Source organism: Protopterus annectens, chromosome 7.part0 (genome assembly GCF_019279795.1).
Source record: "Protopterus annectens isolate FY-2018-M chromosome 7.part0, PAN1.0, whole genome shotgun sequence".
Lineage (NCBI taxonomy): Eukaryota > Metazoa > Chordata > Ceratodontiformes > Protopteridae > Protopterus > Protopterus annectens.
In genome coordinates, this window is record NC_056739.1 from 785,990,515 (window position 1) to 786,008,540 (window position 18,026).

Below are 18,026 nucleotides of genomic sequence, written 5' to 3' on the forward strand. Positions count from 1 at the left end.
TCCACTTTGTTGTAATACAATATATAAAAAAAACCTATCAATCACAACTTTATTTGTTGAAGTTTACCAATGTGTGGAGGGACGAAAGCGCTTGACAGTCTTATCGTGGATTTTTATGAATGTGTAATAAATGACAACGTAGTAAACCTTTGAGCTTCTGGTTCTTGGTTATGAGCTCTGGCACAAGCGGGTCTCTATAAGAGGTTATTTTCTATTTTTGATGTATAAAAGCAGTAAGTCTACATTATTTTTATCTTCCTCACATCAGCACTTGCCTCTCTTGGTCTCTCATATTTTCACTTATATCTCATACTGATTGTCAAAGACTGCTAACCTCCTGCTGGTCTCTTTTAAAGCACTCGAACCTCTTGTCTGATTTTCATCACTATTTCCCTATGACCTCCTCCTGGTAAGCTCTGTTACTCACCCGCCCAATAAATTTCCTACCTTTTTAATGCCCCCACTTTCTTCACTGAGGTAGTCATTCTTCTTCAGATTCACCAGACAAAGCATCATTCAGCTTTGTCTACTTCCTGGAGGACCATCCCTCAAGCTGTGTCCTTGCATTTTCTTGTTGCTCACTGCTCCTATGCTGTGATCTCGTCCCTCTGTCTCCTTCTGACCAACTAGCATTACACATCTTGCATCGGTGTTAAGAACCCTTTTTGTTGACTGCTGCCTAGTCAATTCTCTCTGTCCTTCACTAGCCTGTGCTAATATTCATGTCTGATTCCATCTTCATCAAGCCATGCTGCAAGGCATCTGAGTTGTGACCTTGTTTAATCTCAGCTGCTTTGTGAACTTCCCTGCTTCTTCCAGACTGTTAAAGGTCTGCCTACACAAACCCAATACAGTCATCACGCTCAAGAAGTACACTGGTCAAGACCCACCCAATGAATGCATTATATGGGATACAATTGATGGATGTACCACCCAGGACACAGCTGATGGATGCATCACCTTGGATACAACTGATAGACATTCCATCCAGGATACAGCTGATGGATGCCTCACCCAGGACACAACTGACAGATACATTACTTGGGATACAACTGATGGATACCCCACACAGGACACAACTGTTTGATTCATTACTTGGATACAGCGTTTGGATTTACCATCCAGGATGCAAATGATGGACACCTCACCCAGGACATAAGTGATGTATACCCCCACTCAGGATTCAGCTGATCAATTCCTCCACCAGGGCACAGATGGTTGCTACTTTATCCAGGAGACAGCTGAAGGACACCCCACCCAGAATACAACTGTTGGCTACATCACCAAGGATACAACTGAAGGATACATCACCAAGGACACAAGTGATGGCTACACCACCCGGGATACAACTAGTATCTCTTAGCTCAGTCCTGACCCGATGATAAGCTCTCTTTTTATCAAACTGTTGCTCTGCTGAGAATAATCCTAAAATAATAACATTGTGCACATATTAACTTTAATTCTTTTAAGCCGAAAAGCTTTTCGTAGAAGCCATTTTTCCTATAAATTAATTTTAATAGTCTGTTATTTACCTTGGATACATTCTTGTTCTATTCATTAATCTCAGCACATTCTAGTTCTATTCATTAATCTCAGCACATAAATCTAATCTAATTTCCAGTCCAATTTTTTGGCACAATCAGGTTGTTTTTTTCTTAAAATTTTTAGGGATGCTCCCACCCCAATGTTTTCTCTTCTTTATTTGTTTTCATTTCAGTCTGCTTTTCTATCTGTCTGTTTTGTGCTACAACAGTGGCTTGTTTACTGTTTTTTGAATAAGATATTCTAGTTCTTTAGACAGTGTGCCTATGTCTTCCTCCTGTTGCTACAACCATGTCTGCTGCCATTTAGTGTCTGTCACTACTGCATGAGACATCCTCGGATACATATGTAATGATCACAGCACAGTACTATGATCTATAATCTGGCAAACAGTATCTGCAGACTCATTTACATACCAGCTCTGCAAGATCACAGTAAAAACATCACCTCTTAAGCTGGCATTGTAAAGCTAAAAAGGTTAGTCTGTAAATTCTGTTCACTGTGTTGTACATCACAGTAGTATGCCTCATCCATTAAAGAGGGAGCCACTCCTATGCCATCCATATAGGAGACAAATCTCCAGTGCCCCCTTTTTCTCATTCAGAGTTTGCTGCAGCTTGGAGAAAGAGCATTGACTGACAGACAATATAAACTCTGTCTTATTCTTTCTGAAGTGGGGGGGGGGGTAGCTGTCAGCACTTCAACACTTGAGAGCTGTTATGCTTCAGCCCATGCGATACCATCTCAGGTGATCTTAGCAACAGAAGGTAAGCTATAATACTGTGACATGCTGCATGTAGTAATGAGATGCACACATTAGAGATGCAGTAGTAATGATATGCATACGTTAGAGATGCAGTAGTAATGATATGCACACGTTAGAGATGCAGTAGTAATGATATGCACACGTTAGAGATGCAGTAGTAATGATATGCATACGTTAGAGATGCAGTAGTAATGATATGCACATGTTAGAGATGGAGCAGTAATGATATGCATACATTAGAGATGCAGTAGTAATGATATGCATATGTTAGAGATGCAGTAGTAATGACATGAATATGTTACAGATGCAGTAGTAATGATATGCATATGTTAGAGATGCAGTAGTAATGATATACACACATTAGAGATGCAGTAGTAAATATATGAATACATTAGAGATGCAGTAGTAATGATATGAATACATTAGAGATGCAGTAGTAATGATATACACACGTTAGAGATGCAGTAGTAATGATATGAATATGTTAGAGATGCAGTAGTAATGATATGCACATGTTAGAGATGCAGTAGTCATGATATGCACACGTCAGAGATGCAGTAGTAATGATATCCATACGTTAGAGATGCAGTAGTAATGATATCCATATGTTAGAGATGCAGTAGTAATGATATGCACACATTAGAGATGCAGTAGTAATGATATGCACACGTTAGAGATGCAGTAGTAATGATATGCATACGTTAGAGATGCAGTAGTAATGATATGAATACATTAGAGATGCAGTAGTAATGCTATGCATACGTTAGAGATGCAGTAGTAATGATATGCACACGTTACAGATGCAGTAGTAATGATATGCACACGTTAGAGATGGAGCAGTAATGATATGCATATGTTAGAGATGCATTAGTAATGATATGAATACATTAGAGATGCAGTAGTAATGACATGCATACGTTAGAGATGCAGTAGCAATGATATGCACATGTTAGAGATGCAGTAATAATGATATGCATATGTTAGAAATGCAGTAGTAATGATATGGACACGTTAGAGATGCAGTAGTAATGATATGAATACGTTAGAGATGCAGTAGTAATGATATGCACACATTAGAGATGCAGTAGTAATGATATACACACGTTAGAGATGCAGTAGTAATGATATGCACATGTTAGAGATGCAGTAGTAATGATATGCACACGTTAGAGATGGAGCAGTAATTATATGCATACATTAGAGATGCAGTAGTAATGATATGCCACGTTAGAGATGCAGAGGTAAATATATGGATACGTTAGAGATGCAGTAGTAATGATATGCACAAGTAAGAGATGCACTAGTAATGATATGCACACGTTACAGATGCAGTAGTAATGATATGAATACATTAGAGATGCAGTATTAATGATATGCACACGTTAGAGATGCAGTAGTAACGATATGCAAATGTTAGAGATGCAGTAGTAATGATATGCACTTGTTAGAGCAGCAATGATATGCATACATTAGAGATGCAGTAGTAATGATATGCATATGTTAGAGATGTAGTAGTAATGATATGCACACGTTAGAGATGCAGTAGTAATGATATGAATATGTTACAGATGCAGTAGTAATGATATATACACACTTTAGAGATGCAGTCGTAATGATATGAATACGTTAGAGATGCAGCAGTAATGATAGGCACACGTTAGAGATGCAGTAGTCATGATATGCACACATTAGAGATGCAGTAGTAATGATATGAATACGTTAGAGATGGAGTAGTAATAATATGCACACGTTAGATATGCAGTAGTAATGATATAAATACGTTAGAGATGCAGTAGTAATGATATGCACACATTAGAGATGCAGTAGTAATGATATACACACATTAGAGATGCAGTAGTAATGATATCTACACGTTAGAGATGCAGTAGCACTGATATGAATACGTTAGAGATGCAGTAGTAATGATATGCATACGATTAGAGATGCAGTAGTAATGATATGCATACATTAGAGATGCAGTATTAATGATATACACACGTTAGAGATGCAGTAGTAATGATACGAATACGTTAGAAATGCAGTAGTAACGATATGAATACGTTAGAGATGCAGTAGTAATGATACGAATATGTTAGAAATGCAGTAGTAATGATATGCACACGTTAGAGATGCAGTAGTAATGATATGAATACGTTAGAGATGCAGTAGTAATGATATGCACACGTTAGAGATGCAGTAGTAATGATATGAATACGTTAGAGATGCAGTAGTAATGATATGAATATGTTAGAGATGCAGTAGTAATGATATGCACATGTTAGAGATGCAGTAGTAATGATAGGCACACGTTAGAGATGCAGTAGTAATGATATACATATGTTAGAGATGCAGTAGTAATGATACGAATATGCCCCCACAAGATACACCACTCCCACAAGAGGTGAAAACATATTGGACCTGGTCATCATCAACATGGGGTCTCTATGTTCCACACCAGAGGTATACCCCTCATTGGTAAGATCAGACCATAAATTAATCTCACTGGACATCCATATCCTGTCACCACCCCCAGCCAAGGAAACCACGGTGAAGAACTTCTCAAAAGCAAATTTCACACTTCTCAAAACCGAGGTGGAATCTTTCAAAGGCCCCTGGCCAGTTGAAACTATAGCCCAAAATGCAGAATCCTTTACAAAAGCATTCTATGGTCACCTACAGGAATGCATGGAGCATGCTATCCCAAATAAAACCAAGACTCACTCCTCCAAAGGTAGGAGACCTGTCTGGTGGACCCCGGCCATAAATAAGCTATATAACAGAAGGAGGAAGCTACTACATGATAGAGCAAAATCCCAAAAAGGGAAGGCGTCTCTGATCATTACTAGAAAGAAACTATGATCCCTCATAAAATCACCTAAGGCAAACTTCGAAAGAAAAATTGCACACGACACTAAGGATAATCACAAGGCCTTCTTTAGTTATGTCAGGAACCTGGGAGGCAATTCCCAGATATGCTCTGAGTTAGTGCAAAATGTCAAAAAAATACACTGAACCCACAGACATTGGCAACATCCTGGCAGAAAGGTTCAGTGCAAACTCCCCCCCTTCCCCTCCAAATGAACAAATGTCTATCCCAACAGAATGTAGCCTCCCTGTGATCACAGATGCACAGGTGAAAGATGCCCTCTCCAAAGCAAAAAACACAGCATCAATGGGACCAGACAGTGTCCCGGGCTGTGTCTTACATGAGCTCCAAGAGGAACTAAACCCTCACTTAAAGACACTGTTCAATCTCAGCCTTACTACAGGATATGTACCAAAGGAATGGCGTACAGCAACAGTGGTCCCGCTCCACAAAGGTGGTGCCACAACAGACCCTGGAAACTATTGCCCTATAAGCCTGACCAGCCTGGTCTGCAAGGCTATGGAGCGCATCACCATGGAAATCATAAACAAGGACATTGGGAACCTCCAGACACTGGATCCTACCCAATTAGGCTTTGTTAAGGGCAGATCTTGCCTCTTGAACCTGGTCGACTTCTTTAAAACTGTTACCAAAGCCATAGATGAAGGGAAGGTTGCCCACACAGCCTACCTGGACCTTACAAAAGCCTTCAACACAATACCCCACTCGGGCATCATAAATAAGCTCACCAGCTTAAATATCAACCCCTATGTCACAAGATGGGTTGCAAACTGGCTTAGGGATAGAACCCACATGGGTCAGAATTGCAGGTGCCATGTCAGACTCCCTTGTTCGGTATATATTTCTCCGAGGTACAGGCTAACACGGGTGGACTATGGCTGACAAAGTTCGCAGACAACTGCAAACTGGGTGCCATAATCGACTCTCCGGTTGACACGAGCATCGTCCAAAAGGGTCTCACAGAGACGGATAACTGGTGCCAGAGCCATGGCCTAAAGCTAAATGCCAAAAAGTGCATTGTCATCCCCCTTGGGAAAAACAAAGTGCCCACAAATTACCACATAGGTGGTAATCCATTAAGTACAGAAGAAGTAATTAGGGACCTGGGGACCCAAGTAGATAGTCATCTCTCCTTTGACAATCACGTTGCCAAAGTAGTTAGAAAGACCTTCTATATAGCCCACCTTATCATGAAAGGGTTTGCATCTAGATCAAGAGAGGTCATTGTGCCCCTCTACTCATCACTTATCAGACCCATAATTGAATACAATGCCCCATTTGGGATATACCTTACCCGACACCTGCAGCAAATGGAAAGACCCCAAAAGTACCTCACCAAGAGGATGCCCTATGCACTTCGGGTAAAGAAACTCCAGCTCTACTCAGTTGCGTACCGCCTACTCAGAGGCGATCTGTGTCTGACGTATAAAGCCATGTCCAACCCAAAATTAATGGACATGCTCCACCTCAAGAAATCCAAGTCCCTTAGAGCTACACGCTCCAGGAACTTGAACCTCAGCACAGAAATAAACAGGACATGCTGGAGGGACAGATTCATATCCCAGAGGCTCCCCTCACTCTGGAACAAAATCCCAATCCATATTAGGCAGAGCCCCTCACTGACCCTATTCAAGAGAAATCTTGACGAGTGGATGGGAGACCGTAAGTTTACCCCTGGGATTTCTTCTGTGTCCTTGCTAGACAGAGGTATAGTAAACTAACCTTAATATGGCTACTTTCTGTGACTTACTATACAGAGACACAGTCAACTAATCTAAAAGGGAGGCGAAAGCTAAACACACTCTGGCTAGGCTTATAAGTGCCCTAGGGCAGATAGCCTAGTATCAACCAATGAACCTATGAACCTATTAGAGATGCAGTAGTAATGATATGCACACGTTAGAGATGCAGTAGTAATGATATGCATACATTAGAGATGCAGTAGTAATGATATGCACATGTTAGAGATGCAGTAGTAATGATATGCACACGTTAGAGATGCAGTAGTAATGATATGAATATGTTAGAAATGCAGTAGTAATGATATGCACACTTTAGAGATGGAGCAGTAATGATATGCACGTTAGAGATGGAGCAGTAATGATATGCACATTAGAGATGGAGCAGGAATGATATGCACACGTTAGAGATGCAGTAGTAATGATATGCACATGTTAGAGATGCAGTAGTAATGATATGCACACTTTAGAGATGGAGCAGTAATGATATGCACGTTAGAGATGCAGTAGTAATGATATGCACATGTTAGAGATGGAGCAGTAATGATATGCACATGTTAGAGATGGAGCAGTAATGATATGCACACGTTAGAGATGCAGTAGTAATGATATGCACATGTTAGAGATGGAGCAGTAATGATATGCACACGTTAGAGATGCAGTAGTAATGATTTGCACGTTAAGGATGCAGTAGTAATGATATGCACACGTTAGAGATGCAGTAGTAATGATATGCACAGATTAGAGATGGAGCAGTAATGATATGCACACGTTAGAGATGCAGTAGTAATAATATGAATACGTTAGAGATGCAGTAGTAATGATATGCACACGTTACAGATGCAGTAGTAATGATATGAATACGTTAGAGATGTAGTAGTAATGATATGCACACGTTAGAGATGCAGTAGTAATGACATGAATACGTTAGAGATGCAGTAGTAATGATATGCACATGTTAGAGATGCAGTAGTAATGATATGCACACGTTAGGGATGCATTAGTAATGATATGCACATTTTAGAGATGGAGCAGTAATGATATGCACATGTTAGAGATGCAGTAGTAATGATATGCACACATTAGAGATGCAGTAGTAATGATATGCATACGTTAGAAATGCAGTAGTAATGATATGCACATGTTAGAGATGCAGTAGTAATGATATGCACACGTTAGAGATGCAGTAGTAATGATATGAATACGTTAGAGATGCAGTAGTAATGATATGCACACGTTACAGATGCAGTAGTAATGATATGAATACGTTAGAGATGCAGTAGTAATGATATGCACACGTTAGAGATGCAGTAGTAATGATATGAATACGTTAGAGATGCAGTAGTAATGATATGCACATGTTAAGGATGCAGTAGTAATGATATGCACACGTTAGAGATGCAGTAGTAATGATATGCACAGATTAAAGATGGAGCAGTAATGATATGCACACGTTAGAGATGCAGTAGTAATGATTTGCACATGTTAAGGATGCAGTAGTAATGATATGCACACGTTAGAGATGCAGTAGTAATGATATGCACAGATTAGAGATGGAGCAGTAATGATATGCACACGTTAGAGATGCAGTAGTAATAATATGAATACGTTAGAGATGCAGTAGTAATGATATGCACACGTTAGAGATGCAGTAGTAATGATATGCACACGTTAGAGATGCAGTAGTAATGATATGCACACGTTAGAGATGCAGTAGTAATTTTATGAATACGTTAGAGATGCAGTAGTAATGATATGCACATGTTAGAGATGCAGTAGTAATGATTTGCACATGTTAAGGATGCAGTAGTAATGATATGCATACGTTAGAGATGCAGTAGTAATGATATGCACACGTTAGAGATGCAGTAGTAATGATATGCATACGTTAGAGATGCAGTAGTAATGATATGCACACGTTAGAGATGCAGTACTAATGATATGCACACGTTAGAGATGCAGTAGTAATGATATGAATATGTTAGAGATGCAGTAGTAATGATATGCACACGTTAGAGATGCAGTAGTAATGATATGCATACATTAGAGATGCAGTAGTAATGATTTGCACATGTTAAGGATGCAGTAGTAATGAAAAAAAATAAGTTCTTGGATAACAAACGTTTGGCAGCCTGGTCCCAGGGTGGATGCACAAGGAAAAGAAAGCAGAGAGAGAAGGGAATGGGAAGAGTAGAAGCATTTCTTGTGGCAAAGGATATGATAAATGTAGCCTAGCACTGTAGAAAATGGTCCAGTGATCAAGCTGAAGGGGGTAGTAGGAGCTTACAGGATTGAAAACCTGACTATGACTTGGGACTAAAGACTGACAAGTGGTGGACCATGAGCCCCATAGTGGCCCCATGAGAGGGAGTGGCTGGGGATGTCAGACTGGATAACAGCCTCCTGTCATTGTGTTTATCCTATGGGCGGATCAGACGGCCTGACTGACTGACTGTGGGAGAACCGATGGCTGGGAGGCAGTGGGGGAAAAACACACAAAAATGTATTTCTGCAAAGAAAAGCTCCATTAATGTGTAATAAATAACTTAAAATAAGACAGCCAACTATCTTAGTACATAAAGAACAGCAAGTATCTCTAACACTTCTTGAGTAGTTGCCTGTAAATGTGCCGTTTCATTGTTAAATAGCCTGTCTTTATAAATTGCTTTGTAAAAGACTACTTACCATGTAATTAAGTAGGATACTGCAAGAATTTAGAAAGTACATAGACTACCACAGTCTATACCTGAAACTGAAACTCTGAACCACTGGGATTTTTTTACAGCCACATGCTATGACATCCAAACAAAAATTCAGGAATCTGTCTTCACACTTCACCACTTAAATGGAAATATTTCAGCCACCACAACATTACTTTAAAGAAAAATAAATCAGAGAAAATAAATTTAGAAAAATATAGCTTGCCTGATTCACTTTTTTATATTTGAGAGGTTTTCATGATATGTTTGCTAAAGTTCTATTACTTTGTTTTTCGTATGAGCAATGAGCATTAGACACAACATAGTATTATCCTTCTTGCAAACTACTTACTGTGTAGGGGCCTTTAATAGACGCTCAGATGTCTTTCCCTGGTGGTTCTCCAGCAGTGACAGATAGAAGCAGTTTTCCATTCCGGCATTCTGGGGGTATTCTGAGCAGTCTTGCACATGCACTAAGGAGCGGTGGGCATAATCAAGGGCCACATACTTCTCAGAGCTGCAACAACAAAATAAACAAATCAAGTTCCAGGCCTTTCATATCTACAGCACATTCTGTGACAGACCCAGACTCTGCCTCAATGAAAATTACCAACAAGTTCCTGAAGGTGAGGTCTGCCACTCATCAAAATAAACACTGTTTCATCAGTGACAGTGAACTGAAAATCTAGTCACAATGTTTATCATCATAGCCAGTGACGATCGCCTGCAGTCAGGGATAGAAAACAAGGATACAAACCACACTGCCTTCCACAGATGGTAATGTGTATTAGAAATGATTACTAAAGGAAATGTAGAATATCAATCCTGGCGAAGACAGGTCTGCACCATGATGAACTGTCTGCATGTAAACCTGGCATTCTGTTGCTGAGAAAAAAAAGAGATCACTGATGACTGTAGATCAGACCAAGGAAACATTCTATGGTGGTTACCTCTCACAGACGCATGTGGTGGGGAGAATGACCTGTGATCAGAACTACATGCTGGACATTTGTGTGTCTCATTAGGGTGGTCAAGGAGACCTTTGTCGGGTAGACCGAATCAATGCTGTGGTCAACAGCCAAAGATAAACACCTTTAAGTATCTTATTAATGCTTGTAAGGTAAGAGAAAATAAATGTATACTAAAGTGAATTAATGGGGATGAGGAAGCGGAATATACACACTGAGTGAGTAGTACGTACGTCATGGATTGGAAAGTAAAGGACATTTTGTATTGTCTGCTAAACATCTTTAGGAACAGGTAATTTGCTAGATGAAAATGAAAAACACTCTTCTGTGTTTTTAGAATGCAATGGAATTCTCTGATGAAGCTTAGACATATATCTATATACAGATAGACAGTGTTTATCATTTTCATCTAGTAATTTACAATGTTTATAATGTTCATCTAGTAATTTACATGCTCCTAAAGATATTCTTTCACTGATTAAGTTGTGTGGAGACCATGTAGAGGAGGACCAAATCTTCTTTAGGTAAAAGCATTAAGAGTGTAGTGTCAAACAATATGGGGGAATACTCACTGCCTAAATTTACACTCACTGGTCAATTATCTGATAAGACTGCAACACCTTAAGTACCATCAATGACAGTCAGACTGATGATGACCCTTCTGTTGTCGAGTTTCAACCCTCAAGTAGTGAGGTTGTTAATGTTTTTTTAAGTTTTTCAGCCTTCTCTAAAGCTCCAGTAACAATGTCAACAAGTGATTTGAACAATTGATATATACTTTGACTGAGAAGCCTTCGCCCATTTGCTTGAAGTTATATAAGTTAGAAGGGGATGTAAACAATATTTCTTTTTTTTTAAGTTAAAAACAGCTTTATTGAATTATCACGTACTGCAAGACATAGACAGTCATACATTTATATAAATAACAACAAACCTTACTGACATATTTTCAGTTGCAAACAGTATACACTTATAATCTTCTATATAGTCACTATCGATCAAACATTACAGTTCATTCAATTCCTGCCTTCCCTTAAACCTCATTATTCATCCAAAACTAATTGCATTTATTTTTCCCACCATTCCCATTTTTTCTATATAGTTTGCTCCTATCCTTTTCTAAAGATCCCACTTTCAGTTATTTTATCTTTGTTGCTACATTCACTACTTCTAATATGGTTGGTTTAGACTTTGATTTCCATTTTCTAGTAATTGTTTTTTTGGCAGTTATGACAATTAAACTCACTAAGGCCTTACTGTGTCTAGGCAATTCCAATTCTGTATCACAGCTCAAAAAATCATTTTCTTAGTTACACCAATTTGTTTAGCTAGTATTTCTGATAGAGTAATTTACAGGGAATTTTTAAAGTCTACCACTCATTGCACTCCCAAAAATATGTTCCCAATTACCTCTTTCTTCCCCATCACACCTCCAACATTTGCAGTCTGCCTGACGAAAAATTCTTTGCAGTCTGCTTAGGGTATAAAAGTACCTACACAAACACTTCTAGATTTTGTTGCACATTTGGGAAACATACATATATCCTCCCATTCTTTCTTTGTGAAGTGCTTATCCAGTCTCTGTTCCCAATCCTTTCAACCCCCCTCTGATTGATTCCTACAGTTTTCATGCAATATTTTATATGCCCTACTAATTATCCATGTTTTAACAGCAGCTTCTGTTCTACATGCAACTAAGAATTCTACTAGTGCTGGAGTTTCACTTAGGATCCCCCTATTAATGCCTCTTTGCCTATACTCTTATATCTATCCTTGATAGGAAAGTCAGTCTGTAGCCTGCAGTCCTTGGATATTCTTGGCCTCTTCCCATTCTATCACCTTGCAGCTAAGGATGCGTGGAAACTGACTAAACAAAAGATAATACAAAAACTTTTCTTCTAGCAACCTTCCAAGTTTATAAGAGCAATATTTAAAATATGTCCCTGTTTTTGGACCTTTTTCATCCCATTATTTTTGGCTTTGTCCAGATTTTTTCCCGTAAGAGGTTGAGAGGTGTGCCTTACTGGCATTCGGATAGTAGTCCCCTGAACCCTTCCACTTGCAGTCTATCAAAGCTCCAAGTCCTTCCCACTGCCTGTATGTGGTATGATGGACCAATCACCCGGCAAGACAGGGACTGCCTCACAGACTGGACCTTTTCAGTTTTCCAATGCCATAACAAGAGAAGGATCTCTTGGAAGACTGCTCTTTACTCTGGATCTCTTCAGCCGCTGAGCTAAGATAAGAAATCCTTTTGAGCATTATTTCCTCCCTTTGCCTTTACTATCGTCTGCTGATTTGCTTGCTTTTTTCTGACTGGAAAACTGTAAGTGCTTGGGGTTTTACTTTACCTGCAGTACACGATTTATACTGTTTACTTTAAGGCAATTCTTGGTTTTTGTGGGCTTTTAACCCCTGTAATGTGTTTAATGGCCACTGGTGAATGTTTAACTGAGTTTCTGTACTAAAGCCATTTTACTACAGTTCCTCTCATATCCTTGTGCTTTCAGAGCCATGAGTTAATTGCATCTGTGATTTTCATTGATTAAAAACTTCACATGAATGTGCTGTTTTTGCATTTTTTTTTCTTTGAGGTTATGTTTATTTGAGGTGCTTGAGTAGGTCTGCAGCATTTTAAATATTTTTTTCACTGAAATTGTAATTTTGGCACCATATTGTATGTTAAACTTTTCTGACAATATTTTCTACTTGTCTGAGTCTGTTTCATGCTGTTTCCCATCTTTTGGGGCTGAAACTAGCCATTGTTTATTAAAATCGGGGGACTTTTGTGACACGTATTTTGTATTTGAACTGTTACTGAAACTACTGCCTTTTTACTCTGTGCAGTATTCAGGGTAGTATCTCTGCAGAAATAGACTTCAGATTGCTATTTAGATGGAGAATTTGGGATTTTTTTCCATTTTTTACTGACCTGACCATGTAGCCAATATTTGGGATTTATCTGGCTAGTTTTTTTCCCTTGATTTGATGGACTCAGATACAGTGCAACCTCAACCATCTACCCTTGTGCACTTAAAAAACATAGAAATAAATCAAGAAATATGTCTCAGCTTGTGACTTGTGACTCTGCATTAGCCTTGGACAGGCTATTGGGCTACTAGCCTTCTTTCTCCTTCAGGTCCCCTGGTGTGTTGTTAGTATCACAATTGTGCATGACACAATGGTCAGCCATGTCCTCCAGGGCTGTACCATTGCCTGGTTCCAGTAAGGGAGAACTACATTCTTTAGGTGCAGGGGAAGTCAGAGGTGCAGAATCTGTTGCCAGTGTTGACACATCTCCCACTGGGGATTTTTCCCACTAATGTAGTGCATACACATAGGGACAGAAGACCCACCACATTGAAGGGTGACAATCTTCGACTTTGTGCAAATCACAAATCACAAAGATGAACGGAACAGACTGTTGAATATATCCAAATGAACCAGGAATCCAGGACACCAGTTAGAAAATGTAAAAGAAAGAATCCAAAAACTGTTGGTCAAAATAAATGGATTCTTTCTTTTACATTTTCTAACTGGTGTCCTGGATTCCTGGTTCATTTGGATATATTCAACAATCTTCGACTTTGTTTCCATCTGATTTGGTGGCTATAGCTAGATCCATTGTTCAGGCAGACAATTGATTATGGGGTGCAAACCCATGTTATGAATAATACCAGTGCTCCCACCCCCTTTCACCTACCCAAGGACTCTGATTTTGAACAGGTTCTGGGATCTGAGGTTTCGCAAGTGTCAGAGTCTGATCAGTTTCCTCTGAGGATGAACACGTTCCGAAACTCAAACAGATTTTTTCCCCCAAATGCTGCTTAGATTTAAACATGATTGCCCCCAAGATCAGCAAAGTATATGTTCTTCTTTTTTTTTTTTTTTTTAAGCAAGGTATATGATCTTTTGAAGGAAGAAGTCCTGTACGTGGTAATCTTCCCTGCACTGATCTCAGCACTGGAGGATGTTTTTAAGAAAGCTTGCAATTCTCTTCTGCTGAATGAGTCTCTGCCTAAAAAGTGTTTCAGAAATTCATGTTGTGCTTGGCCATGTCTGGCCTCCAATCCCCCTTGTCTGTGGACCATGTTCTGTGTTGTCATTGACCTCTTCCAATAAAAAAGACTATGTCTTTATCAAACCCAGTTCCTTCAGATAAGCTAGGCAAGTAGCTAGAAACTCAGGGAAAGAAGTTGGTGTTATCTAGCATGGTAGCTTTTAAAGTGTGTAACTGCCAGCTTTTTATGTGGAAGTTTGTGTTGAGGTCTATGTGTAGTTTAGATAAGTTTGCTGCGTCGTTATCTGCTGAGCAAAAAGTATTGTTTCCGATGTTTGTCAAGGATCTAAACATGCTTTAAAGATGACTTGAAGGGGGCCAACACTGTCTCTAGAAATGCAGTAACTTCATTAGTGATAAGGAAGTATGCTTGGTTGCCCAGCCAAAGCTTTTCTGGTGAGTTATAAAATGAGATTATGAATTATCTACTTGATCCTGATTGTGTGTTTGGTACAGAAGCTGATAAGATCCTTAAACGCTGGGATGACAGAGGTAAACTAATGCAAGGGATGTTGAAAATGTTCCATATTCCCACATTTCCCTCCAGTAAGCAGGATCATTTTCAGTGGCCCAACAAACAGAAGTCCCAGCCAAACAAAGACCAAGGTACCAAAAGGAAATAGAAGGATGAGAACTCCACCAAACATAACAAGAGGGGTTCCTTTCCTGTAGATCAGTGTGTGTGTACAGCTTTAAGAAGCTTCCTAGGAGCTTGCACAAGTGTATAAATGCTGAGCACGTGTGAGCCTGACTGCCATTTTGTAGTAAACTGTCGAGATGCAAGCATGTATGTCTGTATAGTCTGCCTGTTAATCAGTTAGTTAATATTTTGTAAAGTTGCTATCCATCCTGATGTGTTTCTATGTAATAAAGCATTTAAATGAACTACCCTGCCTGTTTGTCATATATAGTAGAGAGAGACGAGTGACATGGCTTCAGAAGTGGCATGTCTAAAAAGGACATGGTGTCAGAAAACGCATGGCTAAAAACAGACATGGGGCCAGAAGGGAAGCCAGATTCTTCAGTTCAAGGCCAAGAGGCACTCAGTTAACACTGGAGGAATATACAGGAGTAAATCATCCCTACTGCACATATAACTCGTAAAACAGGTCAGAAACGGATTTCGGGTATTAAAACTTGCTCAACCTATTTCTTATTTGTAAAATATGAAATGAAGCATACTGAACACTCTAAATTAATTTATAAGTAACAGAAATATCTGATATTACAATATATTAACAGAAATATTCAAAATATCTATGGAAAATGTTTGAAATAAAGTCTGAATTGCATAAAACTAATAAAATAAGGGAAACAAGTGCATTTTTTCACCAAGCACTACTTTATCACATTAATAAAAGTTATCTGAGTTTTCTGAAGTGCATGTAGTGTTCGCATGTTTGTGCAGTATTGCAATACAGTATTTCTCAGAGTACAGCCATTACAGAGCATAGTTTGCAAAGTAAAGCATTTTAAAGAGTTTGAATGTTATTACAAGTGCTGGCTGTGTGCATTTTTTGTACATAACTACAAAGGCCATATTTTCAGTGTATGCCCAAATACATAATTTGTTGGCATGGCAGATGGATTTCGGAAGCCAACTCCACTTGTGTTTGACAATAATATTGCAGAGAAAGTACAGTTGTGTACACTTACCATAAATATAGACGTTCAAGTGTATTCACTGTTGCAGTCATCACATTTGGGTTATCTGCCTGCAGGTAGCCCTCAGCCAGCCTGAATACCAGAGTCTTCGGATTTCTGAGTTGGATGCTGTCTCTTCTTCCATAACGTCAGGTCGTCAAGGGTATAAAACATGCAGCTGACGCCATTACATCAGTTTTTCTTGCCTCAGATGTCAGGTGCCTCAAAATAGGAAGCAATTATATGATATGGTACAGCCCATCAAAAAACAAATACACCAGAAAAAATAAATATACCAAACAAGAAGGAAAGGTAGAGCCAAGAGAAGTCAGGGGGCTGGAGGGAGGGTAACCAGGACTGCATCAGTGAATACACTCAAACATCTACATTTATGGTAAGTGTACACAACTGTACTATGTTCTTCATGTTTCACTGTTGCAGTCATCACATTTGGGTTGATTCTCAAAGCTAAGGAAGGGAGGAGGAAGTTAAAGAGCATTAGGGCCAGCTATTAAGCACTGCAAGACTGCAATGGCAAATCCAGCTCTGGATTTAGAAAAGATAGGCATGTGGTAATGCTTGGTGAAGGTATGTACAGAGCTCCAGGTAGCAGCTTCTAGGATGTCCCTGGTAGGGACTCCTCTGAGAAAAGCTGCAGAGGTAGATGCAGCCCTGGTGGAATGTGATCTTATCCTCTGTGGGAAAGGTTTTCCATGGTGCTTGAAGCAGAAATGAATGCAATGGGCTATTCATTTGGAAATTGTTTGCTTTGAAATGGCCTTCCCCTTTGCCCCTGCAGCAAAGCCAACTAGCAGCTGTTCAGATTTTCTGAGAGGCTTAGTCCTGTCCAAGTAAAATCTAAGTTGTCTGTGCACATCCAGAGAATGCAGTATTCGTTCACCTTTGTTTTGTGGATTAGGGAAAAAAGTAGACAAATTAATGGACTGATTTAGGACCACACTAGACACCACCTTGGGCATAAAGGAAGGATTAATCCTGAGGGAAACCCTGGCCACATGGAAGATAATGAAGGGTTCCACTGCCATGAGGGCCTGTAATTCAGGCACTCTTCTTGCTGAAGTGTTGGCTAGAAGGAAGGCTGTTTTCCAAAAAAGGAATTTCAACTCTGCTGTTGCAGCTGGCTCAAAGGGGGGTAGAGTGAGCATTTCCAATACAAAGTTAAGGTCCCAGACTGGAGTGGGAGCTCTCCTGGGGGGGGGAGGGTCTTACATTTTTGGCCCCTTTAAGGAATTGTTTTAGCGAGGGGTTAGAGAAGAGGGGTGGCTCAGTATTATAATGTACTGAAATGTCAGAGGCATGAATTTTAATTGATGAGAAGGATATGCCCTTGTGGAACATTTCTGTTAAGTACTGTAGAATATGAGGTAAGCTGGGCACCATTGTGCCCATCCCCTGAGCCTGGCTCCAGGAACGGTATCTATTCCACTTTTCAGCATAGGATTTTCTAGTACTAGGCCTCCTTGCCTCCAGAATGACATCCAGCACTTGCTCACTGAGTGATGCTAGAGGAGAGCTCAAGGAATTAGCCAGGCTGCAAGGTTCAGGGTTTGAAGCTGAGGGTGCAGAATCTGGCCCACCTGCTGGGACAGCAGGGAAGGGGTCTGAGGCAGATGCCATAGTTGCAGCAGAGATATACTGCGCAAGAGGGGGTACCAGTGCTGGCATGGCCAGTCTGGTGCAATCAGTATTGTCCTTGGCTT

The 18,026-nt window shown here is 39.7% G+C and overlaps 1 protein-coding gene across 6 annotated transcripts in view; it reads right to left on the minus strand.

Annotated features, from left to right (window-relative positions):
* ARHGEF15 (Rho guanine nucleotide exchange factor 15) overlaps positions 1-18,026 on the minus strand; it is an 879,095-nt gene that overhangs the window by 94,503 nt on the left and 766,566 nt on the right. For all 6 annotated transcript variants that reach the window (XM_044077316.1, XM_044077320.1, XM_044077317.1 and 3 more), the window contains one exon: positions 9,986-10,150. In XM_044077316.1, coding sequence (XP_043933251.1) covers positions 9,986-10,150 — 165 coding nt within the window. The remainder of the gene's footprint in view (positions 1-9,985; positions 10,151-18,026) is intronic.